The sequence below is a fragment of the Python bivittatus genome, unplaced genomic scaffold, assembly GCF_059951505.1.
Source record: "Python bivittatus isolate LINGU-HERP-01145 unplaced genomic scaffold, Pbiv_v1 ctg000070_np1212, whole genome shotgun sequence".
In the NCBI taxonomy this organism is placed as follows: domain Eukaryota; kingdom Metazoa; phylum Chordata; class Lepidosauria; order Squamata; family Pythonidae; genus Python; species Python bivittatus.
Genome location: NW_028277034.1, coordinates 39,646,495 through 39,673,455, shown reverse-complemented (window position 1 = coordinate 39,673,455; position 26,961 = coordinate 39,646,495). Strand labels below are relative to the sequence as shown.

Here is a 26,961-nt window from a genome sequence, read left to right as displayed (position 1 = left end):
GAGTGCTGGTTGGGGAGGGTGTGGTGCAGGTTGGGAAGAGTGTGCAGGGGTGCATGAGGGTGGGAGAAAAGGAAGGAAGAGGGAAGGAAGGAAGGAAGATTTCCAGTGCTCCCTGCCAGCTTCCCACGAGGAAAGTCAATGGGGAAGCCAGCAAGAAGTCAGAAGTCACTCCCCTCCCACTGCTTTTTTGCCCACCTGTAGTCATTCTGTTTCTCTGTTTAGGTAAAGAAATATCTCTGGAACGTGAACACAACGGGTCCTGGGTTGTCTAGTTTTGTATAAAAGGGGTGGAACAGATAAAGGAATCTACTCGTGAACAAAAGGGAAAACATTTCTGACCCACCTACCTTCGGTGTGATTTTCTGCTCGCTTTCCTTGACGGCTCCTCTCTCAGACTGGAGAGCTTTGCATTTCTGCTGTAGGGAATCCTTTTCTTGGCTTAAGGCTCTTGTCCCTTCTTCTCTGTTCAAACTTCTTTGGATCATTTCCAACTTCTCCATCTTTTCAGCCTCAGGGTCAGAATCCCTAGCCTTTAATTCTTCTTTTACTTGATCTAATATATGCTGCTGCTGCTGGACTTCAAAGAGCTGTTCTTTCTCCTCAAGCAAGGACCCTAGCTCTTTCTGTTTATCTTGCAGCTCTTGTATCATACCAGATAGCTTTAATTAGTTAAAGAAACATAAAAAATGCATAGTAAAAGTTTCTTATGGCTGTTCAAAATCAATCTCATTTCATTACCTAACCTAACCTATCACTTTCTTCCTTGTGGACCATTTGCCAACTGGGAATACAATGTGGTCTTAAACTTTCATGCTTTCGATTCTTTTACTGCAGATAATAAAAGAGATTTAATCTGCCTTGCCAGGAAAGATAGCAAATGGGTAGAAGCTACACACTTCATGAGTCCTTCATGACTTGCCATTTGGTACAAACCTTAAAAATCAGCAGCACTGTTTTCCACCATTTTCAGGTGGATATCAGCATGTGCCAGTATATTATATATTCATTCTAGTTGGTGGGATGAGGGCAACAGTCTTTATTCTAGAGATCTTAGCTTGAATAGAAAAGACTGAACGTATTTGACACAAAATGGGATTTTGGTTGTGCTTGTGGCATACTAGCCAAAATATTTCAAAATTGACTGATATTGTCCTTATCACAAGCAGGGAATGCTGCATGTGAGTTATGAATTAGGCTAATAATATAGCCTACATTTTCTGTATTTTTCAAAAAAGTATTAAGCCATAATTGACCAAAACTATGATGGATGACAGATGTCAATATCTGTGGGCCTGCATAAAATGCAAGAGGATAAAATAATAAAGAGCAGGAATTAATGCATAAAATGAAAAAAAAAAAAAGGTATGCTATATATCTGTAAAACTAAGAGAAAACAAAAGGGTGGTCTGATTTAGTGGAGTGGAACTGATGAATGTAGACAGGAAAGTTAAAGTATAAAATTGTGAATGAAAAGGCTAAAATTTGTGATTTGGTGTCATTTAGGTTGCTGTGGGTATACATAAAACCCATAGGATGGGGATAGTTGCATGTTATAGAATGGTGATAATGGAAGAAATGATGCGTTTTAGAAAAAATTCACTGCAAAAAATTAGGAAAAGAGAAAGATACTTCATGTGTGTGAGACAAAAAGATAGCTGCAAAGAGTGTAGTCAAAACAAGCAAGTAAAACAGGCAGAGAAAGTACAGTGCAATCTTGATGGAAATAAAAAAAAAAAGTGTTGGAAATGAGTGAAGCAAAGGTTTAAGCAAAGACCCTAGAGCAGTATGACTGACATTAAAAATAAAAGTGATGGAATTATTGGGGATGACACTGAAATGAGGAAATGCTGAAAAGAACATTTATAGATTTCTATGGGAATGATAGCGATATGTTGAAGACTGGAACTGAAACAAAACTGTAAATATTAACATCCAAGAAAAAAATGAAGTCATAAATACTGTGAGAATGTTGAAAAATGATGCTACAGGTCTAGACTGTGTAAATATGAATGTGGCTTGATTATGGAGCGGCTGAGTAAGTAGTTTAACACGTGTGCAAAGATTGCTTTTGTATGTGACCATTAGAAAAATGCCATTGTTATTATCCTGCAAAGGAAAAGATAGCAAAAGTGAAGGCAGAATTACAGGAGAATTAGTTTAAGTGTGTCTGGGAAAGTATTTGATAGAATTCTAACTGAAAGGGTACAAGGGCTGACAATGAGCAAAATTTGGGAAGTGCAGATTTATGATGGATAGGAGGTTGAACAGACCATATGTTTTTCGCTTTGGCAGATCACTGAGAAATACATGAATATAAGGAAGAATATTTATTTATATGAGCAAGAAAAGTTGTTGTTTTAGAGAAAACATCAAGTGAATAGTACTGAAATTATAGAATATTTTACATGAATATGAAGGTGAAGGATGGTTGCTAAATGAGGTAAGAGCAGTATATAGTAGATGTAATGCATGTGGGAGAACAAATAGAATGCTTAGCTAATGATTCAATGTCTCCTGTTGGTTGTTCAACATATTTATGGATCATGCAGATGCTGTGTTATTGCCAGCCTTACTAGGTAGACCAGAGAAGAAACACGACCAGATGAGCTAATTCTACTTTATTGTAAGGCTACATTAACAGAATCTCCCAACTCTGAAAGTGCAAATCTCCTGCTGACTCCTTTACAGTCTGAGAAGTTAGGGAGGGTCCCTTCTGATCCTCTTTCTCCACCCATTAGGCAGCTGCGGGCTATGCCCTCTCTTATATATGCAACTATGAACAGTTGCAAATTACGCATAAACAGTGAAAACTAGGAAAAGTAGATCTAATTGTGTACCTTGGTAAAATATTTACCAAATATGGAAAATGGATAGAGAAATTTTAAGATACGCAAATGCTAATAGAAAGATAACAGATAGTATGCAGTCTGTTACGAGAAATGAATGTTTATTAAAATAAGTTAAAATGGCTGTGTATAAGCATTTGGTTCTGCCCATTTTGTTACATAGAAGTGAGAGTCAGGTATGTCAGAAGAAACATAAAAGTAACCAATATAGCAGAAATAAGGTACTTAAATACGTGTGATAAAATAAAAAAGGGACAGTCATAAACAAACGGGTGCTGAATTAATGCAGATTGAAAATGAAGAGAGTGACCTTAAGAAAGAAACACATTAAGACAGTTTGGTCATATGGGAAGAATGAACAAGGATCAAGTTGCCCAACAAATATGAAAGCAAATGGGTTGAGAGGAGGGGAATATCAAGAAAATAGTGATTGGATGGTGTTGATGAGTTCTTGAAAAGAAAAAGTTGAGAAGTTTAAAGAATAAAAGGCAATGTATGAATTGAGGTATGGACATGTTGGAAGCAAGGATGGTTTGCAAGGACAGAAAGGTGTGGAGAGGTGTGATGAAGTTGATGAAGGTTTACTTCCTTTTTGTTTTCTTATCTTGTGTCTTTAATTTCTTTGGCTTATAATTTATTGCTCCTTTTCTATGTTTACCCCAAAAGAGAATATCATGAAGGTTTACTTGCAGGACTGTGTCTCCCCAGTTGTATCTACCCATCAAATCCAGCAGGAGATCCATGCTCCAGATCCCATGCATGAAGGAGTATCATCTGGTGGGACCCAGGAAGAGAGCCTTTGGAACATCTCCCCCAGAAATGTTGACTTGCCTTAACCCTGTTGGCCTTTCATAAGGCCTTGAAGACCTGGTTTTGCCACTTAGCCTTGAGCCCCGGTGTAAGACTGAGCTCATATCATGATTATATTAATATGTTGGTTGGTTTTCTGTCTCAACTGCCATATGTGTTATATATTTGTTATGTTTCTATTTTGTTTTTAATCATTGTTAAATAAATAAGTAAATAAAGAGCATGTATGCATGCTTATGCTACAGTAGAAAGTCATGAAAATTACCTACCGACCCACTCAAACAGCTCCCCACATCTAGCCCTACCTACTTATATCATGTTGCCTGCCCACTTCACGTAATTGTCATACCTACTGCAAGTAGTTTGGCTCCACCCAAATACGCCTCTCCATTGGTTAAATTGCCTCCCCCATAACCTAAACGTTAGGATTTCCATCACTTCAAGGTCTACAACAGTGCTTGAAACATAATTAATTGATATGATTCACATTAAAAATTAGAGTTTGTCAGGTACTTTTTGATAGCTTCTAGGGTTTCCATGGATTTGGAAGACATTTAGCCCTTAGCAGTCAGATTATATACCACTATCTTAATGTTCCTACACTGAGCGGAAGTAGGACTCAGTGGGCTAAATAGAGCTTTTCAACTACATGATATTTACCAATTGGTTGCTTTCCAGATACTGATTCTTCTCCTTTTCTAAATCCTCCAGTTGCTGCTGCAACACCACCTTCTCTTGCTGAAGAGTGGCAAGCTGCTCCTTAATCTGCTGAAGCTCATTATTGTCTTCTGGTGGAATCTGATTTGTATCTATTTCATTTTGACTCTTCTTTATATTGAAGTCTTTCAAGTCTTCTGTTAATTTCAGTATCTGCAATGTATAAGAACAGCATATTTTTCCCCATGTTATTTCATTTGGAGGAAACAAATGATCAGCCTTTGATCTAAAAGAAAATGTACATCCCAGATCAAGAAACTTAATCAAAAATTTCCTCTGTCAATATGTTTTTGTTACAGATACATCTTACCTGTTGTTTTTGATCATCAATAGTGATCTCTAAAGTTTCTTTAACTCTTGAAATTTGTGTGTCTTTCTCTGCAATGGTTTCTTCAAGTTCTTCAATGTGCTTCTGGCATTGCTTCAAAGAATTTTGAGCATTCCTCAACCCCTCCTGTGCTTCAATGTTCTTTCATAAAAAGATAGAATATATACATACATGCATTAGAATTAACACAACATGTATTGCGTGGGTGCTAAGAAATTCTTCTCCTACACTTAGTCACTCTCTTAGTGCAAGGATGGACAATTTGATGTCACATGTAGTACCCCAGGCCTAACTTGCAGTCTCCCAAGAATCCCAAGATCAAGCTACAAAGTTTAGCAACAAAGCAGGCATGGTTTGGTTGCATATTTCTGGAAAGCACACATAAAATGAATGTAAGGATGGAAATGGCGATGCTCAGCCTCTTTGAGGTAAGACGTGCCTGTTATCATCCTTAACTTCCCTAAAAGGCCAATAGTTTTGGCTATGTGCATGGTAATATCACTGAATACAACTGTTGCTGGATCCTAATCTTCCCCAATGAATTAAAAGTTATAAAAGGATAAATGTGTTCCACAGCCATAAAGAAGTCACCTGCCCTTTTTCTAGTGTTACTCTGCAATGTTTAGCTTACTGTCAAGATAGTATCTTGTATATCTTCTTGAATCTGATCTCTCTCCTTCTCAAGGGCTTCCTGCTTTTGCTTGAAGTCATTTCTTTCTTGGGTCAAGACTCTTATTTCTTCTTCACCCTTCTGAAGTCTTTGCATGATGTCCAGCTTCTGTGCTTCCTCAGCTTCCATTTTAAACTCCCAAATCTTCAACTGATCTTTGAGCTCTTCCATTTCACTCAGCTTCTGATGAGCTTCATACAGTTGTTCTTTAAGAGTGAGTAGCTCCTCTTGCTCCAAGACCTTCTCCTGCAATTCTCCATTTTTGCTAGATTGCTTTGATTTTTCAGGAGAAAATGTTAATTTTCAGGAGAATATGTTAAACACAATGAAAAGTATTGAAAATGCAGCATCAAAAGTTGTCAAATTTTGCAATTCTATTTTACTTTCTTCTGCAATAATCTTAGAAATGAACTGCTTGCAAATAATTATCAATTTCCCTCCACATTCTTCTTACATCATCAAATAGCTTGCAAATATGTGCATGTATGTAGAAGTGATGCTGTTATCACAAAGACATTCTCTAGCGTATTGTAACAACATTCTCTTGAGCAATGATTCTTTCGTATAGACAGCCAATATAGTACAATGGCTAAGGCACTGGACTATCACTGGAGAGACTAAGATTCAAGACTACTAGCAGCCATGTGTATACCCTGAACCAAGCTAGCATCTTATTTAATCACTGCTTGAACTTGTAATATAAAAAATAGTAGATGCATAGCATGGCCTGGGAATATACGTGGGGGTAATGCCAGGTGTAGAGATACTGAGGAGGTCACAGGAAAGGCATTTCACAGGCTGATAAGTCAGTTTAATTGTCAGTCTGTTTTGCACTCATGAGTAATGAATGAGTGCATTGGATATAAAAGCTTTACAAATGCACACCTTGGCATGGACATTCCATGGTGGAATATTGCATAGATGCCTGGTGTCCGTCCCAGGGAGCATTGCATGTTTAATCCTGCAAGTATTTACTTTAATAAAAATGATGATCACACTAGCTTTCACCAACTCTTTTTTGGAAATCTCTCATGGATATTGGACCCTGGAGGGCATTTACATTTGGGAAAACACCATGGAAGTTTGTTTTCTTTTATTAATATAAATTATTTTTAAATATGTTAGTACAATTATGCTTCAGTTATTTAAAAACTCTCAGTAGTTACTATTTGGCAAGCAATGCCTAGAAGTTTTTGAAGGGCTTCCCCAAAAGTTTTCAAGGGACTCTTGAAGCTTCAGGATATGCACCTTTGATCCAGAACAACTCCCTGCTCAACAGAGCATCTGCAGTGCAGAAAGCTGTCCAACACCTGCTTAAAGCCTTTCTGCTTTTTGGCTTAAAAAAAAAAAGTGTTTTATGAAGTTGGCTTGATTCTACATGCACTAGGCAATAACTCTATCATACACCAGATAATAATGATGGAAAGGAAACTCCATTCGTTAGGATTATCTTGGGAAACCCTTAATACACTAACCTATAAGCAGGCAGCCAAAATGATAAACTCATGTATACTGAATACAGAGTGGCAAACTACAGTGCATTCCAAAAGTATTCAGACCCCCTTCACTTTTTTCAATTTTGTTATGTCGCAGCCTGATACTACAATTGTTCAAACTAATTTTTTTTCCTCAATCTACACTCAGTACCCCACAATGACAAAGTGAAAACAGAATTTTAGAAATGTCTGTAAATTTATTAAAAAGAAAAAACTGAAACATCACAAGCACTTAAGTATTCAGACCCTTTACTCAGTACTTTGTTGAAGCACCTTTGGCAGCAATTACAGCCTCCAGTCTTTTTCAGTATGATGTGATAAGCTTTGCACACCTGGATTGGGGGATTTTCTGCCATTCTTCTTTGCAAATCCTCTCAAGCTCAAACAGGTTGGATGGGGACCGTCGGTGGACAGCCATTTCCAGGTCTCTCCAGAGATGTTCAATAGGGATCAGGTCAGGGCTCTGGTTGGGCCACTCTAGGACATTCACAGAGTTGTCCCTAAGCCATTCCTGTGTTGTCTTGGCTGTGTGCTTAGGATCGTTGTCATGTTGGAAGGTGAACCTTCGTCCCAGTCTGAGGTCCTGAGCGCTGTGGAACAGGTTTTCATTGAGTATATCTCTGTACTTTGCTCCATTCAGCTTTCCCTCAACCCTGACCGGTCTCCCAGTCCCTGCTGCTGAAAAACACCCCCACAGCATGATGCTGCCACCACCATGCTTCACTGTTGGGATAGTATTGGGCAGGTGATGAGCGGTGCCTGGTTTCCTCCAGACATAATTTTTAGAATTGAGGCCAAACAGTTCAGTCTTAATTTCATCAGATCAGAGAATCTTGTTCCTCACAGTCTGAGAGTCCTTCAGGTGCTCTTTTGCAAACTCCAAGCAGGCTTTCATGTGTTTTGCACTGAGGAGAGGCTTCCATCTAGCCACTCTGCCATAAAGCCCAGATCGGTGGAGGGCTGCAGTGATGGTTGTCCTTCTGGAACTTTGTCCCATCTCCACACAGGATCTCTGGAGCTCAGAGTGACCATCAGGTTCTTGGTCACCTCTCTTACTGAGGCTCTTCTCCCCAGATTGCTCAGTTTGGCTGGGTGACCAGCTCTTGGAAGAGTCCTGGTTGTGCCAAACTTCTTCCATTTGAGAATTATGGAGGCCACTGTGCTCTTGGGAACCTTCAGTGCAGCAGAAATTTTCTTGTAGCCTTCCCCAGATCTGTGCTTTGCAATAATCCTGTCTCTGAGCTCTGCAGGCTGTTCCTTTGACCTCATGGCTTTTGCTCTGATACAGTACACATGGTCAGCTGTGAGGCCTTCTATAGAGAGGGGTGTGCCTTTCCAAATCATGTCCAATCAATTTAACTTACCACAGGTGGACTCCAGTCAAGGTATAGAAACAGCTCAGCAACAATCAAGAGAAATGGGAGACACCTGAGCTAAATTTCAAGTGTTGTTGCAAAGGGTCTGAATACTTATGCCAATGTGATATTTCAGTTTTTCTTTTTCATATATTTGCAAACATTTCTAAAATTCTGCTTTCACTTTGTCATTATGGGATACTGAGTGTAGATTAATGAGAAAAAAATGAATTTGAATGATAGTATCAGGCTGTAACATAACAAAATTGAAAAAAGTGAAGGGGGTCTGAATACTTTCGGAATGCACTGTAGTTTTGCCTCCTTAGCTATACATTTTCTCTTAAGAGGTTGACCCAGCAAGCTACCTGAACTATATAAATAATACCTAAATTTAGAAGGTTCTTCAGCCTGGCCTGGTATGATGCTCTGCCTACCACTGTCTTGGAAGGGAAATTCAGAAGAGCCCCTTATAATGACCAATTATAATTTGATACACAAACTACAATGAGTCTATTACTTCCTGTAACCTGGATACAATGGATGGATTCATACCATGCTCCAGGTCCAAGTTTAGATTTAACAAAACATAGTTCCTATGTTCACATAATATACTGTGTCTAAAATAAAACTAAATTGTAGTTTAACATGATAGCATGTATGAACTAGGCTAAGGCAACACAATTAGCAGCTCCCATTTTAGCCAAGCATCACATGCTATGCTACTCCAGCTTATTTCTGTTGATGTAGGCAAGATTGCATGAACTTTTGCAGCTGTTGAATTGAGCAGCACACTGAGTAATTAACAGTACAAATCTTTCTGGAACGATGTCCCAGATAATAATGGCCAAGACAAATAATTTAATGACTCCAGCCAAGTCCTTGGCACCATAATGTGGAGTATTTGCAAAGACTGACATGTTAAGGATACAATATTCATAATCCAACCCTTTGTGCAATAATATATCAGCAGTGATATATTTAACATAAGCAAGTATGGGCAAAGATGAAGTATTAAATGGCCCAATGATTTATTTATTGACTTATGATATTATGGAATGGGGATTTACCTCTTGGGTCATATCACTGATGGATGCATTGAGGCTTTCACTGGAACAGGAATCTATTTGGCTTTTCATGGATTTGCTTTCTTCAGCTGCATCTAAGGATTTCTGCCCCAGTTTATCACATGGGTGTTTCAGTTCTTCAAAAGCTGTGGTGTTTCCTCTTATCACTTCATCATTTGCTAAATCCATTTTGGATGTCAACGCTTGAGTTGCTTCATGAACCATTCTCTCCTTTTCAGCAACTTGAGAGAGCAACATTTCTTTTTCTGACATCAGCAAAGTAATCGTCTCAGTTTTTTCAAGTAACTGTTAATAAGACCAAAGGCATATGTTATGAACAGAATACTAGAGAACAGTTTTTGCTGCCTCTGTTGTGTTTTCAAAACTGCATGTTAACTAAATAATGGAAGATAATTGTTTTAGTTTCTAGGCCTGCTTTTCTAAATTGAAATCAATTTGATGTCCATTCTTAATTATTCCAAAATGATCAAAAGATTACATATCATTATCTTGCTTTAATGTTGAAAAAAATCTTGTAGAGTCTTGCTCTATTTTCCTGGCTGATGTCTACAGCTATTTCATCATCATCACCACTACCAATCAATCCTGCCTTCTAACAAATTCTAGACTGCCCAATTTTAGCAATCTCTAACATTCCATTCTCCAAATATGAAAGAAATCAGAAGATAATGCCCCAAGGACAAGCAGCACTGTGATTACTAATACAATTTTCAAATGCTTTTGAAATCATTAAAGCAGCTGCCTCTTTTTTCAGTACTGGGTAGCTGCTTTGGAAGCTACTCCAGGAGACAACTATTCACATTGCTGGGAGCAGATTCTGAAGTAACTGTGCACACCTGGGAAAAGACACTGCTTGAAAAGAGGTGCTTGGTCCCTATTCCTGTGCATTTGAAAGCATCTCTTTCAAAGGATTTGCAAAGCTCTAGTAACTAATTACTGATGGACACAAATTTTGCTAAAAATCAGTAAAATTGTTTACAGTGCTGGAATAGCTCATCACTGCTAGAACTCTGTTTTAGGAAACAGTAAAGAAAATTTACTGTTTATTCTGAAAAGGCAAAATATTTCACCTGAAAATAGGATGGTGCTATAGAAAATGGTATCTAATAATTTCCAATAATTCATGCAATAGTTTTACCTCTTTGTGGAAGATTTCAAGATCCAATCCAGAGTTTGCTTCTGATAATGCAATTACTTTTTCCTTTAAACTCATGTTCTCTTCCAAAGCTTTATTCAGCTCATTTTTTAAATCCTCCATTTGCCTTTCCAACTCCACACATGATAGCAAGTCTGGAAAAGAGAGAGAGACGGATTAGGCTCCCATGGCCAAACTTGATCACAGAAATGAAGGACGATTGTACTGCTGAATTGATTGTTCTATACACAGGAAGCTACCTCATGGGAAGCCCATACTGTCAACAGCTCTTTTGTTTTCATGCATTTTTGCAGCCTTACTTGGAAATACTGGAGATCAAACCTTGGACCTTCCACATGAAAAGCAAGGGATCTATCTCTGAGCTACAGCCCCAGTTCTTATTCTTTGTACATTTTGGCTGCAGTGAAATTCCTTGCTAAAGTACAGAGTAATTTATATCCTGAGTTTTGCAAATGACAATGCTGAAAGAAACAGAAAACAACAAAACATCTGGTCAGATTATCTGCAGGACCGCCCCCCCCAAGGACATCTACCCGTCCTACCAGATCAGGGCATGCTCCTAGCCCCTTCCCTTAAACATTGCCATCTTATGGGATCTAGAAAGCATGTCTTTTCTGTGGCAGCCCATACTCTATGGAACACCCTTCTCCCTGAAATTCAGCAGGCCCCCACCCTTCTAGCCTTCCAAAAAGCACTTAAGACCTGGCTTTTCCCCCCAAGTGCTGGGATAGAGTGAAATTGAGGAGAGGATGTAGTTATGGATTGTATGTGAAAGTTTAACTTGATGCCAAGTTTTAATAGATATAAAGGTAGTCCTCACTTAACAATCATTTGTTTAACTATGGTTCAAAGTTACAACAGCCTCAGATAAAGTGCTTTACAACCTGTACTCGCACTTACGACTGTTGCAAACCGTTGCACCACCCCTTGTGGTCACATGATCATGATTTGCAGCCTTTTTTACAATGGTTATTAAGCAAATCACTGCGGTTATTAAGCGAATCACCATGGTCGTTAAGCAAATTCTGGCAAAAAATGTTCATTGGAGAAGCTGGATTCATTTAACAACCATGTGATTTGCTTAATGACAGTGATGCGCTTAACGACCATCATAAAAATGGTCGTAAAATTGGGTCGTCATGTGGTGACTCGCTTAACCACCCTGCTTAATGACCAATTGTCTGATCCCTATTGTGGTCATTAAGTGAGGACTACCTGGAGAGGGCGGAGCTGGCGTCGCGGCGATACGGCGGGCGATCCTGGGCTCCCAGGATGGCAGCCGATATCTCCTCCCCCGGACGGTCCCGATGGACCTAAGCCGTCCCGTAGAGATGGCGATCGCAAAGGGCACGTCCCGCGGATCTCAGGGACGCCGCAAGTCCCAGATTGATCCGGGGAGAAGCTCTTGAAGCCGGCGGAGGAGAGCCAGCCAAAATGGCTGCGAAAGCCGGGGCAGCTCCAAAGGAAGAAGGAAGAGAAGGGTGTCAACTGGGTGAGATGGACTTTTACTATTTAACTATTCTTAGAGAACACCTTAAGTAACTTAAAGAGATTTTTAAAAGTGAAGAAAAGTGGATTAAGCGGCGAGATCGAGCCTTATAAAAAAAGGGGGGGATTTTTTTTTCTTTTCAACTTTCCCTTTTTAGTGGAATTGGCAAGATGTTTTTTTCTTAAAAAAATATATATTTTTAACTGGATTGGCTTTTTCTTTTTAATACTCAATAACTCTTTATCTTAAGCCTTTTTTTTTGACTAAGATTTCTTTATTGTAAGAAATTTATACTTTTTGATTTTGAAATGGGGAAAGTGGAGTTAAGAGAAAGTAAATGAAAGAAAGTTACACTACCATCTAGAGGCTCAACATAGTGCTTTTTTTCTTCTATTGTGACGCATGCTCAAGGACCCTGTGCTTTCTAAAAAGATAGTGGGATGTGCATGTTTATACAGGTGCCATCCATAACTATAAACAAGAAAGTGGAGTTGAAAGCGATTTTGAAAATATCAAGATGGAAAGTTTGAGCTAGTCACAAGAGCCCTGATTAGTGGCAGTAGCTCTTCTTTCTGCTAGAAGCTCTGCTTTGCTCTCCATTCCCCCCTCAGTTGGATTTTTTTTTAAAGAGACTTAGTCTTTTCCCTCCTCTTCTTTTTTTTTTTTTCTCTTTTTTTTCTCTTGTTTTTTTTTCTCTTTTTTTTATTTTTGGCAAGAACAAAGATAAAGAATCCTTTGACTCAATGAAGGTTTATCAAGATAATAAACTATACGAGAAACACAATGCAGAAAAAGATCTTTAAACTATTGAGGATGACTATAAAAAACTGGAAGAAGAGCTGCAGAAATTCCCGCAAAAAAAAAAAAAGAAAAAAGATACTAAAGCTAAAATGGACTTAATTAAACATAAAACGGGATCAATGGAAAAGGAAGAAATAGTACAAGAAATCAGAAACATTAAACAGAATTATTGTGAGGCTTATAAACTGAGAATTAAAAGGCTTAATCAACTGATAAATGAAGAGGGACAGACTTGTTCTTGGCACTGAGGGTGAGAAAAAGATTATACAAGATTATAATGGAAAATCGTACTAAAAGAATGCACAAAAAGAAGAAGTAAAACAATATTGAAAGAAACTACTTTAGATGTTTAAAGAAAAAACGAGGGGAATACAACAATGATGGAACTGACAGAAGCTTCAAAAAGCAGAATGTTTGAAAGGACATTTATTATTGCTTTCTCTTATCCAATAATATAGAAAAAGGAATAAACAGCTAGATATTTTGGGATATTGAATGAAAAGGGTGAACTCAAAATTATGCAAGCGCTGGAATAAAGTATAAATCTGAGATATATAGTTAAAAATTGTATTTGATTCTAAATGTTCTAAGAGATTAGACATTTATATATGGTTGAATATAGTAACATATAGATTTTAAACTAGAGATTTTTTTGTTGAAATATGTAGTGAAGAATCTGGTTAGAACTGTAACCCGGTTAGAACTGTAACTGATATTGTAACTGATACTGGTTAGAACTGTAACTTTTAAGAATTGGAAAAATTAAAAATTACTTATGCAGGAGGAAGTTATTGAAAATTATGAAATGTGCAGAGATGAGTTAAATTGAGATTTGAAATTAGAGTAAGAAGATAAGTAACTTGTTTTTATTAATGATTGGATGAGAAAATATAGTAATGTAATGGATTAGGAAACTTTATAATAGAAATTTGATATTAATTATTATATATATACACATATAATCGATAGATGAAAATGTATTACTAATCCTATTGAAAGTTAAAATTTCTTGTAATAAATGATTTTATAGATTAGCTATGAATGATTAATAATTGTTAATTGATAAATATACAAGTATATTTTGAATAGATGATATGAGAATTTAAGATTATGAAAGGGGCACCAACGAGTTGGTAACTGGTTGACACACGCTATAAAATGGAAGATGCTTTTTTTTAATGCCTTTTTATGGTTTTGTTTGTCCATGTATGTTTTGTGTTTGTTGTAAAAATAAAAAAATATTAAAAAAAAAAAAAAAGTGAGGACTACCTGTATGTAAGTATTAATGGTATATTGATGTTGTTTTAACTGTTGGTTGGGAGCTGCCCAGAAGGGTTTGATATAAGATGGGCAGCTATAGAAATGTTTTAAATAAACAAACAAAGTCCCTCTCCCTTGCATCCTTGAAAAGTAAGGTTTTGCTGCTCATACAGTCTGGCTTATTTCCTCTCTGCTCCTTTTCTCTCAGTTTTGCAGCTTCCTTTCTTCTTTTGAGCTTCACTCCCATTCTACTGTTATGACTTCTACTTTTTAAACCTAATTTTACATTTTGAAACCTCAAAGCAGCAGTTATATCCTTTTCATTAAGTACAGGAAGGTAGGTACAAATTGGATGTGAGTGTCCTTTCGGCATACAACCCATTTTAGGAGGAAATATTTTCCTCCTCAGAATATTTTTCACTGCAGCTGCAATGGTTCTGTGGACAGAGATACTGCAGCCAAATTAAATGTTTCCATGAGGTGCATGAAAACTTATAATATATCTGATAAGCTTTAAAATGCCACAAACCCTTTTGCTGGTTTCATTAAAAAAGACTAAGATATCTACTTCATCAGATTTTTAAAAATCTCACTTTAGAGGGGGGCAGCAGGCCCAAACCGTGTACAAGAACAAACTGTAAAAACAAAGCAAAACAAACAATCTTAAAAGACAAAAATAAAGCAACAGAGCGGAAAAAATAAGACACCTTCCCATCCCCACTTCTCAAAAGCTTTCCTGAAACACTGGAGCTTAAATTAGGGCAACCTTTTCCAATCTGAGGTACTCTCCAGATGTAATGGGACTACAAGTCCCAGAATTCCTACCAGCATGCTACTGACTTATGAAGGTCATAAAACCTTCTCCAGCTTTTTGGCATCCAGAACAACCCTGGGTTTTCTAAAGGACAGGGCAGCCAGTTCCTGGGAACAGTACCTTTTGAATCGTTAACCTTCACAAGTGATTCCAGCTTTGCGTTTTCTTGCACGTAGTATTGCAGTTCTTTCTGCAGATCAGATTGCATTTTTTTATAGGTGACTTTTCCAGCTTCTAACTGGCTCTTGTAGCATCCAAGATCTTTTTCCATTTGAGTGTAAGTATCTGAGAGCTGGTTCTATGGGGGAATAAGTTAGCATAGTATTATTCAACCCATGAACATCCAAGTGCATATTTGCGATTTAGAGCAAGCTAGTATACTGTGGAGTCCTTGCTTGTATACCCGAGGGCCGTTGTCATAGTAGGTCTGTGCTCTCCCCTTTCCAGCTTATAGGAAAACCACCTTAGGCAACATTGCCTCACCCCCTGCCCCCCTGAAATTGTCACTGGATTCCTTCCAGGAAACCAGCATAATCTACAAGATGAGATCTTAAACGTAAATCTCTACTTCAATAGGCTTCTTAAAGTTTTTATCTTCTTCTGCATCTACCCCAGATCCTGAGGGAAGATGCCCCAAAATTTTTCAGTTCACTTGCCATTTGCATAGCAGCCTTCTAATGAGAAACAGATAGCCACTTTACAAACAGACTTGTTCTGGAGTTCTGAAGTTTTTTTTTAAACATAGAACTGATTTTCAGCAGATAATTCTACTATTTTAATTCTTTTTTTTTTACCATTTTTTCTTTTAGTGCTAGATTTTCACTTCGGAGGAATGCAGATTCTTTCTTGGCATCCAGGGCAACTGCTTCAGCATCTCTGAGAGACTGCTTTAACTGCTGCGTTTCATCCAAGTTTTTGCTTGGAGTTTGCTGCAAGAATGAAGATTATAATAGTGTGGTATAAATAGAGATAAATATTCTAGGAATCAAGGAAAAATGAAAATGAATTATTTTGTAAGGTTGGTGTGTCATAGCCAGGAAGGTCAAAGCAGATGATTCATAAATCTATTTTTGTGGTCTCCACATCACGATGAAGTTAATTTTCCAGAATAAGAGGTAAAACATATTATGCCCAACTGGCTCCATTTTGCCACTTCAGCTATCTCAAAACAGGGCAAAAATATCAGCAAAAATTGTCATTCTTTGGTGAAGTGATGGGTCACCTCTACAACTCCGAAAGCTGAAACCACTTTAGAAGTGTATCGTCCAGCCGTAAAACTATGCTAACCCATGCGGTTGTATTTATATGAAAAAATCACGTAGCAGATTTATAGAGAATTTTCTGCCAAAAAATACTGTACATTTACAAAGTTGCCCCAGGACTGCTAAGTGGACAATGAATGCTGAGCACTGGTAATACCGGCTCTAATGGCTACTTGGAAAAGGCAGTACATGTTCCTCTGTGACTAGGTTTAGGCATTATGGTAAACCATGATTTTCTTAATCATGGTTTGCTGAATAAGGAACTATTTGCGAGGTTCATGCAGTACGCTAATGCAAAACCAAACAAATCACATTGTAGCGTAGCATGATCCCTCTGTGTGAATCAGGCCAATGAGATAATCACAACTTGTGATTTCACATCTCTTCCCACCCATCTTGGTCAGTGATGCATGTTTAGCCACAGAGAAGTATCGAGCATTCTCCACTCAGGGAAACTGACTAGAGCCCTTAACAGCAGCTTGCGGACCTCTTCCACAACTTCCTTTGCGTTGTCAAGAAACGAGTATGACTTGATAGGATAGAGAAGGCAATAGGGAAGTAACTACCATTCTAGGTAGCTCCTCATCGTAAGAATGTTCACTAGTCATGTAAGGAAAGGATCTAAACTTCAAGCACACAAATATATGCTTTCAATGGATCATTTAATTAATACAGTATTAATAAATTAAGATGATTCAGGCTTACTACTAAAATGGGCACATCTCTTTTCTCCCTTTCTAACTCTTCTACAAGGTTTTTAAGCTTCTCAGTGTGTTCTTCCAATGCTTTGATTCTTTCCTCTTGTTCCTTGCACTGCATGTCTTTTGACTTTATTTCTTGCTGTAAAACAAACAAACAAAAAGCATATCTCAAGTGCATTCAAGGTGCTATACTAAATGCAACAAGAATTGTCTCCATTCATGCTACCATTCCGTTTTATTATAAGCAAGGCAACCACCACCACCAGCTCACCTGAAGGTCTTGATTGTATATTTCTGCATGTGAAATTATAGCCTTTAAGTTGGAAATTTCATGCATTAGTTGCATCTGTGGAGCAAGTGAAGCAAATAGCACAGCAGTTATGAAGCACCCATCAGTTTAGTTTATCTGCCATCACCATCAGAAAGATAAGTAGCTTTGCATTAAAAGATTCTGTTAGAACCACTCAATTTTAGATAAGCATCTGGTTGGTACTGCAGGAAATACTGTTTATGCATTTCTTAAACTGGAGAAAAATTCTAGGAAACAAAATCTCAACATTGGGTTACTAACAGAGTGGCTAGGTTTGTACATGATGCTGTGCAATAATGACTTGGTTAGCACATAACACTAAGCCAAAATGAAATAAGCCATGTTTTGGCTCATCTCAAACTTAATCACTGTGGTACATAAACCATGGCTCAGTGTATTATGTGTACTTAGTCAAAAGCAAAGCGTAGCTTTGTAAGATGTGTGAATCCAGTACAGGTAGTCCCCAGTTTAAGAATGAGTTTCATTCCCAAGGTATGTCCTTAAGTTGAATTTGTATGTAAACTAGAACAATATTATTGTATAATACTATATAAGTAGTATTGTGTAATGAACTCGAACAATTGTGTATTTAATTCAAATCACTGTGTATTTAACTTGAATTTTGCTACAGTAAGCTCCATTCTTAACTATGGGTGGTCTGTTACCCGGGTGTTCTTAACCTGGGGACTACCTGTAATTGTTTATTACTTCTTGGTCTTTCAAAATAGAATGCCTTGGTTGCAAGGTTAATATTTCATTGTTGTTCACAAGAAGTTTAATTCTGGATGGGATTTTACTCCTACCTGAAAGATCAAGCTCACATCTCAAAAGATGTCATTTAGTTTATATAACTGATTATTTGTGGCAGTTCAAGGTAGAAAAAGATACAAGTATAAAACATAATAAAACTTAAAACAATTCATTCAGTGGAGGAGAAAATGCCACAGCTGAAGATAAAAAAACTTTTTGATATTACATATTTGCACCTTTTCTGAATTTACTATGGCTGCTGTTAGTGATGGCTTAAATATCATCACCCTGAATGTCCTCAGAATGGAAACTGAAATATACAGTATTTCGCTGTTGTATCAACCCTAAAAAAAATTGGAACTGGAATTTCCAGTTAGTTTAAACTATAACTGAATGAAATGTAATTTTGCATGTTCTGAAGCAACTGCAGTGGCATTTAGTCTGTTTGCAATTCACAATAAAATAATGCCTTTAAAATTTATGGAACTATTTCATATGCACACATACAATCCTTTTTCCTCACCTCCTGCTCTTCAGAGGCCTCTTTCTCAAGGGCCACAAACTCACTGGTTGACATTTTCTCACGCAGCTCTGTGAGTTCATAGACCAGCTGTTCTTTCTCGAAGCACAGAGTATCCAGTTTTGCTTTTATAGTTTGCTGTTCAGTGACAGCATTATCCTAGACAAGAAAGGAATGGAGGAAGTCACATCTTTTACCCATAGCTTCTGGTTGAATATCCTGCACCCACCAAAATGACTCACCCTTTCTTCTAAAAGGCTTTGGCAAAGCTGAATTGACTCGGCAAAGTCTTTAGGACTCTAGAACAAAAACATTTCAGTAGGCAACAAAATTCTTCTACTTTGCAAGATATCAAGCAATCTAATGGAGCCTCAAAAATGATGTTGCTTAAAACCATTCTTCTTCATCATCAAATTAAGTTCTCAGCTGGAAGAAAAACTCATTCATTACATTTAATAATGTGGAAATAATGTTTATTTTATTGGATTTGTACACCACTGAATCATATAGACCTAGCTGGGAATGAAAATAATGAGAAAAAGGAAAACCCATTCTGTTTCTTTCCTGAATGTTTACAGAGCGATTAAGACGCTTCTGACATAAAAAAAGAGGAATTGAGGGAGACAGTTTTCTACAGGCAATATTTTCCCTTAATTTCCAATACTTCCAATGCATGTTTGCCCATTGCATGGGAAAAATTGGTCTAACAATAGATCCAACCCTCTTGGCAAATTCTGCTTTGTGTTCTCGTCAGTCCATAATACTTACAAAGTTTATTTCAGATCCTGGGATCCATTCTTCCTCAGGTATTACAACACTGGCTGTCATGAACTGATCATCATATTCTGAGAATTCCGAGGAGACAGCTAAGAATTAAAAATACCCCCCGCAATGTAAAATTAAACGGAAAGGGAAATTCTATGGAACATTTTTAGAGAAAAGGTTTTAGAGAATAGCTATTTTTAGTCTCAATTGTCACCAAGTGGCAACCATTCCATTAGATGTTTTTATACCAGCTAATTGTGAACTTTAAGCAATCTGAGCTTTTTTCCTTGCTCCTCTCCATTTGATTTGGCTGCTTACTTAACTCTGTGAAGTGGCTTCTGTCCTAGTGAACAATACAGATTTTATACTAGTCATGCCACACTGAGTGCCTTGGGCACAAGCATCTGCTAGATCAATACGTTTGGACACTCAGATCTTTCCAATCCTTGGAATCTGCTGTCAGATTCAAATTTTCTTCAGAGCAACTGAGAGAGAAACTGAACTTGGTAGAGGTAGGCCTCGTTTAACAATGCTAATTGGGACCAGAAACTCTATTGTTAAGCAACGCAGTTGTAAGTCAAAAAAATCATGTGACCACGCTGCTTAGCGACAGCAGTTCTGGCAGTCCCAGTTGCCATTGTTCAGTGAGGACCGCATGGGTTGTTAGAGGACTTCATGTGATCGCAACTTCCGACTTCCTGCCAGCTTCCTCATTGACTTTGCTTGTAGGAAGCCGGCAGAGAAAGTTGCAAATAGTGTTCACGTGACCGTGGGGACGGCCAAAAGTACGAGGTCCAGTCGTAATCATCACTCATTCAGCACCATCATTAAGTTTGGATGGTCCCTGAATGAGTGGTCACTAAATGAAGACCACCTGTAGTTAAAGCCAGGAACTTCATCCTTCACAGTTCCTCTCATATCTAACAGAAGCCAACAGCATCAGGTAATTGACATGTAGTTTAAGCACACCTTCTAAAGAGGCATATGGGTGTCATTTACTATTAGCAATTTTCTACAAATGACAAATTTTAGTTTGCTATAAGCCACAATTAACTGGTGTATTCCTTTCAGGATATTGGATTCTATTAAAACATTTTCTTAGGAAAAGAACTTACATTCTTCCATCTCTGTGAGAGAAGATAAAGAAGCTTTAAAGCGTTTAGCTCTACCAGGAAAGTCTTCCAAGAAAGACTTTCCCCCATCTTGGCTTACTGCCCCAGGGGCCCAGGTCACACGCCTCTTCTTTTTAGCCTTAAAATAAAAACAAACACACACAATATGTTGGTCAGCCTTCCCCACCCTCCAAACATGGGATTTCTTAGCCAGCAAGCAGGTTAAGGAATTCTGAGGCATGCAGAAGTACCTGGAGTGTACCAATCTGGGAAAGGATGATATAAAAATGACCTGAAATTTGTTCTCTGTAGAGACAGAAGCTCTAGCAGAAACTAGTGTTAGGAGTTCTAGCAAAATTATTGGCAATGTTGATTCTGAAGTAAACTTTGACAGGGAAGGAGTAGAGCAGAATCTTTCATAAATGTAACAGTACCTGTCATTATGACCCACTAATTTTAATTTAGAAGAGCCTGACAAACAATGGTAAAGTTTTGTCTAGAGGTAATACTATGCTATTAGTATAAGCTTGAGGAACTCAGCTAGAGTTCTGACCAACATGATGAACTGCCAGTTGAAGACATATTTTCACGAAGACAACAGAAGTTGAATTTGATTTAGAGGAGACTTTACTATTCTCTCTAACAGTAATTGCAGAACCATTAAAAAGTACCATTTCATACAATTACAATTACTTCTATCACCAAGATGGGAATGAAGACTTTCCATGTTTTTCCTATTCCAATGTTTAAATCACCAGTGCCTTAAAATGTATCTCATGTTTTATGTATCAATATTCATTTATTCTGAACTACATTGGAGGCATTTTTAGAATTTAAAAGATCTGGAATTTAAGAAATGCTACCTGTTTTGAGAATTATCTTATTTCTTGCATCAGTATCCTATGGTTTGTCCAAATATATTTCCCATATCATAAATGCAACCATTCATCCTTGTAGCCTTGCTTTATTTATTTATAAGATTCGCATGGCTGCCCCTCTGAAACCACAATTCTAGCTCACAACAATAAAACTCAGAACTATAAAGACCATAAAACATAACACTAAAACAAAACCTGACACTTCAATCATCCCCTTGGCATGCCCGACAACCAACTCCAGACATACTCACTGTATTGCAGTACCTGGGTAAAAAGCCAAGTCTTGATGGCCAAAAGGCTAAAAGGATGGGGGCCATTATGTTTATGCCCACCCTCCCAAAGATAACAATTTCAAAACATGCAACAAATGTGTCTCCTAACATTCTGCAAGATTTAATTTTCATACTTTTAGCTCCCGTTCTTGCAAAAAAGAGGATGCAGTCACTAGCATTTCTGTGAGTGCTCTTATCCTGTCTTGCTGCTGTTTCTGAACAGAATTCTTCTCTTCCAAGAGTTGCGCTAACTGATTTTTGGTATGAGAATGCGATGAAACCTAAAACAAAAGACATCAGTGCAGATTATCAAATGGAAATTTTGGTCTGCAAGGAAATCAGTAGGAACAATTTGAACATTATCATTCATATTACAGGGTAGTTACTTAAAACTGCAACCATATGATCTGTGGAAAGATGTCCCAAGAAAGATACTATCTGTGGAATGATGTCCTAAGAAACAGAGGATATTTTTGACTTCTTCAGATGGAGATCATAGAAAGATCAGACACTTTGAAAGTCAAGACAAATGTTGGATCCAATGGATAAACCACCTCCTGCTCCCCCGCCTTCCCAACAAAAATGGAAATCTATCCTAGCTGTGAAATTGACATGGCTTTTCTCTCTAAGTCTCTCTGACTATAAGTCAAGAGAGGAGAAATAAAAACAGTTAGCTACAGATTACTAAAACATAATAAGAAGCTCCTCCCTTCTGTTGTGGCTATCATGAGTCACAGGTTTTGGGGTTCTTCCAGATTACTCTGTCCAGCTTCTAATCAGTTCTAGAAATTTCTGTTTGTACCCTAATCCTGCTCCTAACCCTAGATGCATTTTTTTCCAGTTTTTCAGTTTGTCCTAATACTTCTGCCAGATTCAACTAAAATGGAGGCAGCATCTAAACATACATAATAAATCATAGTAATCATTATAAGGCAACGAAGCTCAGAGTTTGAAAGTCTGTAACATGCACCATTCAAGAAACTGGGCCGATGACTTAGGAGTTTTTAGAAGAGGAATACTTTCAAGGGGCCTGGTTGGATTTGGTCTGTGGGGCACCTCGTTTAGGCTAGGCAACTTACTTCTTCCAGTCGGCGTTTCAAATCTTCTATTTCCTTACGGTACCTCTTTAGAAGGGCATCATCATCAAGAACTTCATTGACTTTGGGAGTATTCTTCATCTTTTTAGCTGTACTAGCAAACTAGAAGAGGTAAAATATGTGGAGAAGATCAGTAGTATAATAGAAACCAGAATGAAACACTTTTTAATCTTGTTTGGTTAAAATTATAAACTGAAAACATGCTATTCTTACTGGGTATTTCTGCTATAATGCATACTTTTTTCATTATGGAGAGCGTTTTTTTCCCCCTATGATAGCAGCTTGTGCAAACATAAAATTGAGACATAGATAAGAACAACAGCTACTTCTGCCCTTTGTTGATTTACTATATAAGAATTCCAAGACAGGATCAGCCAATAGTTCATCAGACTCAATCACAGAATAGCACCTGGAAGGCCACAAGTTCCTACCTAACCCCACTTTTAAGTTTAGATCCATGTATGAACAGATCCTGTACATAGGGCTCAGTTACCCCAAAGGATACTTTTCAGCTATCTGCCTCTAAGGAGTAGCAATACAAGCTCTAAGAGCTTCAGAATCAATGACTTGTAGTGATGCTAAAGTTGGAAGATAAACAGAAAATACAACAAATCAACAAAATAAAACTAAGTAGAAGACATTCTACTAATCATTTGCTACATAGCACAATACTTGGGGAGAACATATGAAGAATAATCATATGAAGAATAATTATGGCACATAGTCTTGAAGTGATAATTGCTGTTTGCACTTTTCTGCTTGTGATTATCCATGCCCAAAATGTTCTTTTAGCAAGAACATTTAAAAATTACCTGGAGAGTGCTAAGAGTTTCTTCCAATGATACTGGAGTAATTGTACATATGATAACAGTCTTAGCATTTCCACCCAGGGAGTTCTGAAGAATTCTTGTTAGTTTGCTGTCTCTGTAGTTGATAAAGCCTCTGATGCAATGGGATGAAAGAAGGAAGAATAAAATATTACGTATGAGGCTGAGGGAAAACAGGTTCAACAGCCAACTTATTATTCTTAGGACAAAGTGAGAGCATTAACCAGTGCAATAAAACTATATAGATGAAAAAATGTGAAAAAAGATGCATGTTAAAAATTAAAGTCTGGAAAAAAGGAGATTCAGAGCTCATCAACCTTCTGCTGCTCCAGTTCAAACATGAAATTATTATTTTTTTCTTACCCAAACTGATCATCACAAAGTTTCTTGATAACTTGGCCCAAGATGAAGAGGCTCCGGTTAATATTACACCCTTCTTTAAGTCGAATCCCTAAGCATATACATAATAAACACCACCTCAGACTTTCTTGTATTGATTTAAGACAACATAAATAAATTATCATTTTAAGGCCATGTGAAGAGTTGTGTTGAATCAGATATATAACCTACATAGTCCAGCATTTTTTTTGACAAGTAAACTACTGGATCCTTTTCACTGACAAGTAAACTACTGGATCCTGAATCCTCCTATTCAGATTCCCCAACAACTGCAACTGAGAGGCATGGGACCTCAACAACAGAGATACCAGAGCCACCACAACTAGGAGCCACTGACAGCCTACACTCCATGAATTTGTCTAGTTCCCTTCTAAAGTTGTCCATACTGATTTCAGGGCATTAATGTTTTAGGATATCTAACCTTAAGTGATTACAGAAGGGAGAACATAATCTAGCACACATTATTAAAAATTATCTGTACTGAGATTCTATTTCTACATTTCTAGCCAACAACGGCCATTTAAGTTGATGTAGATATAACATTACAGTTCTTGGTGATCAATATGTTTCCTTTATTAAGAGCTATTCATTTAGGAATGGACAACTATATGTTATCCTCTATTCCACATGACTATAATTAATTCAAAACAGGAGTTTCTCTGGAAGAATCTCTCTACTTTACAGATTGTGGAGAAGATAAGGGGAGAACCCTACTGTATGTCCATGCCAATCTAAGTACCTTTGAAGGATGGCAGGAAATGAATGTAATCTACTTAATACAGCAAATTAAGAACAAGGTACTACAGATTTACAGAAAATCTCACTGAAGAGCAGACACATACCTTCAGCCCCTGTTTGGCTAGCTCTTTCACTTCCTGCCAGATCTACTAAATTCTGAAAAATTAAGACAGAGTTTTTTAGGCTTAGATTTTATTTAAGTTCACTTAGAAAGTTTAAACCCTTTTGCCTTCAATGGAATTTGCTGAAGAGCACAATAAATTATTGGAACTGATGAGTCAAACTTACTGAAATTCAGAAAGCACTAATATAAAAAAGTGAGGTTCCTGCTACTGTTTTAACATAAACAATTTGATAGGATGCATATTAGAAATTTATGAGCTTATCCATTCTGAGTTTAAACCAGACACATGGATGAGCATAAATAAATGTTATTTAATATTTATAAAGTTACACCAGTGTACTATCATATCCCACTTATACGTCATGTGCTTTCTTACAAATAACTCACCAAATGAGAAACCATTACAGCTTCCTCATAGCTTGAGCTAGAAGTATCCTTTTCTTTGCTTTCAATGATCTTTAAAAAAAAAGTAGTACCATGAGCCAGATTTAGCAGCACTTTCATATATTAGAGAACAGAACTAGACAAAAAAATTCACAATAAACATTAAAATGCACATACATGATCAAACAAAAACAAACAAAATGAACATAAGAGCAGTAGCAATGCAAGATCTAAAACACTATTTTAAAAAGTCCTTAAAATGCCTGGAAGAATACATAGGCATTCAACTAATACAGAAAAAGGCATTGTGTAAGTGACATCCAAGTCATTCAAAATAGTAAGCCATAGTTAATCTGTATACGGTTGGAAGGCAGGACATGGAGTAATGATCTTAAGTTATAGGAACACAGATTCTAGTTCAGAAAAAGCATCCTAAAGTGAGAGCAATTTACAGAGGCTCTGATTACCTAAGGAACTGGTAGGGTCTTCTTCTCTGGAAGGCTTCAGACAAGACTAGATGTCTGAGATGTTTTAATTTAGTTTCTGAATACAGGATAGACTTGAGGGCCTAAAAAGTCTTCCAACTCAGTGGTTCTAAGTTTTTCTTGGAAAGCATGTCATAGATAAATCAATATAATTTAATAAGATCTTACCCTATCTGGCAGTAGTAGGGCTACAAAAAACTGGAGGACCGCCTGATGACAGCTGAAAGACCTCTCCTGCCATACAGTAGTCATCTAGAGTTTTGTAGTCCAAACCTGGTACCCTTAAGAAGGAACACTTGGAGGAGAGCCCAAACAATGGTCTTAGAGTCCAAATAAGTAAAAAACTACAGATGTTCATCAGATAACCTCCTTCTATTTATAATTTTAAAAATTAACCAGCATTTTGAATTGGGTCTGTGCAGATACCAAAACCCTGACAAAATATATGATTATATTAACTAGTCCTGTACCAGCAAGTTCATCCAGTTAGCCTATTTTGCACTACCTGAAATGTCTAGTTTGCTTTCCAAGGCAGCCCAATGTACAATACACAGTAATAAAACATAAATGTATACCAATTATTAATCTAGGATTAATTAATATTTCATGATTATTTGAACTATTTTTTTAAAAAAAGTTACAGTTCACATAACACCAAGCCACAACTGGAATCACAGATCACACTAATTGTAGTACACTGTGTGCACCAGGTTAATTTCCCCTACCTTAAGGGAACAACAGTCAACCTTTCCCAGCCTGACACCATTCAAAAACCATGTTGTCTCAGAATCCTTGGAGTTTCAGTCCCAACACATCTCTGGGTGATGCTAATTATTGTATATACTTTCCCATAAGGAATTACTTTATTTATCAGTATCCTGTATTTATTAGAAAATAATGCCCAGTACAAAGTATAAAGAAGAACAGGCTAAGGGAAAACATCATAGAGTCTGTTCACACCTGAAGGGCTATCCCAAGAAATAGGGTGTGGATTGATTCTTCATAGTGTGCAGGACAAGAACCAATGGATGGAAGCTGTACAGAGAGAGATTCAACCTCAAAATAATGAAGAATTTCCTGACCCTGAGAGCTATCAACCAGTAGAACAGCCTGCCTCCAAAATTATGCGTGTTCTATCAGTGTAGTTTTCAAGCAAAGATTGAACAGCCATTTGTCTGGGATGGTCTCAGGATTCCTGGTCTGGTCTGGGGGCCAGACTTGAAGACCTCCAACCTTATGATTCTGTGAAATCATGTATTAAACCAGGTTTTGTCGTATCTATGCTAAGAAACTAGATGGCAACAATGTTAAGGTTTTCTAATCAATAAAGAACATGCTACTCAAAGTCACCAATGGAGCATTAAATTTATCATCATAAATCCCAAAACCTTGAGGTCAGGATTTCCTTCATCATGCCTGTGGCCTTATTTGTCCTACAGGAGTCACTAAAAACATAAGTGCCTCAATCTATACGGCCCTCAGCCCAGGTTCTTTTACCTGGTGGAAGAGA

The 26,961-nt window shown here is 37.5% G+C and overlaps 1 protein-coding gene across 2 annotated transcripts in view; it reads right to left on the bottom strand.

Annotated features, from left to right (window-relative positions):
- The window catches only part of CENPE (centromere protein E), a 56,320-nt gene that overhangs the window by 21,768 nt on the left and 7,591 nt on the right, over positions 1 to 26,961 (bottom strand). The window contains exons 8-27 of one of the 2 annotated variants that reach the window (XM_088133015.1): positions 24,970 to 25,038; positions 24,563 to 24,614; positions 23,685 to 23,772; positions 23,307 to 23,436; positions 22,477 to 22,596; positions 21,532 to 21,678; positions 20,251 to 20,386; positions 19,139 to 19,236; positions 18,613 to 18,669; positions 18,374 to 18,529; positions 17,062 to 17,136; positions 16,795 to 16,929; positions 15,622 to 15,756; positions 14,948 to 15,125; positions 10,446 to 10,597; positions 9,290 to 9,592; positions 5,333 to 5,644; positions 4,684 to 4,842; positions 4,317 to 4,526; positions 348 to 659 (exon numbers count right to left, since the gene is read on the bottom strand). In XM_088133015.1, coding sequence (XP_087989141.1) covers positions 348 to 659; positions 4,317 to 4,526; positions 4,684 to 4,842; positions 5,333 to 5,644; positions 9,290 to 9,592; positions 10,446 to 10,597; positions 14,948 to 15,125; positions 15,622 to 15,756; positions 16,795 to 16,929; positions 17,062 to 17,136; positions 18,374 to 18,529; positions 18,613 to 18,669; positions 19,139 to 19,236; positions 20,251 to 20,386; positions 21,532 to 21,678; positions 22,477 to 22,596; positions 23,307 to 23,436; positions 23,685 to 23,772; positions 24,563 to 24,614; positions 24,970 to 25,038 — 3,024 coding nt within the window. The remainder of the gene's footprint in view (positions 1 to 347; positions 660 to 4,316; positions 4,527 to 4,683; positions 4,843 to 5,332; positions 5,645 to 9,289; positions 9,593 to 10,445; positions 10,598 to 14,947; positions 15,126 to 15,621; positions 15,757 to 16,794; positions 16,930 to 17,061; positions 17,137 to 18,373; positions 18,530 to 18,612; positions 18,670 to 19,138; positions 19,237 to 20,250; positions 20,387 to 21,531; positions 21,679 to 22,476; positions 22,597 to 23,306; positions 23,437 to 23,684; positions 23,773 to 24,562; positions 24,615 to 24,969; positions 25,039 to 26,961) is intronic. The other variant, XM_088133016.1, reaches the window with a different exon arrangement.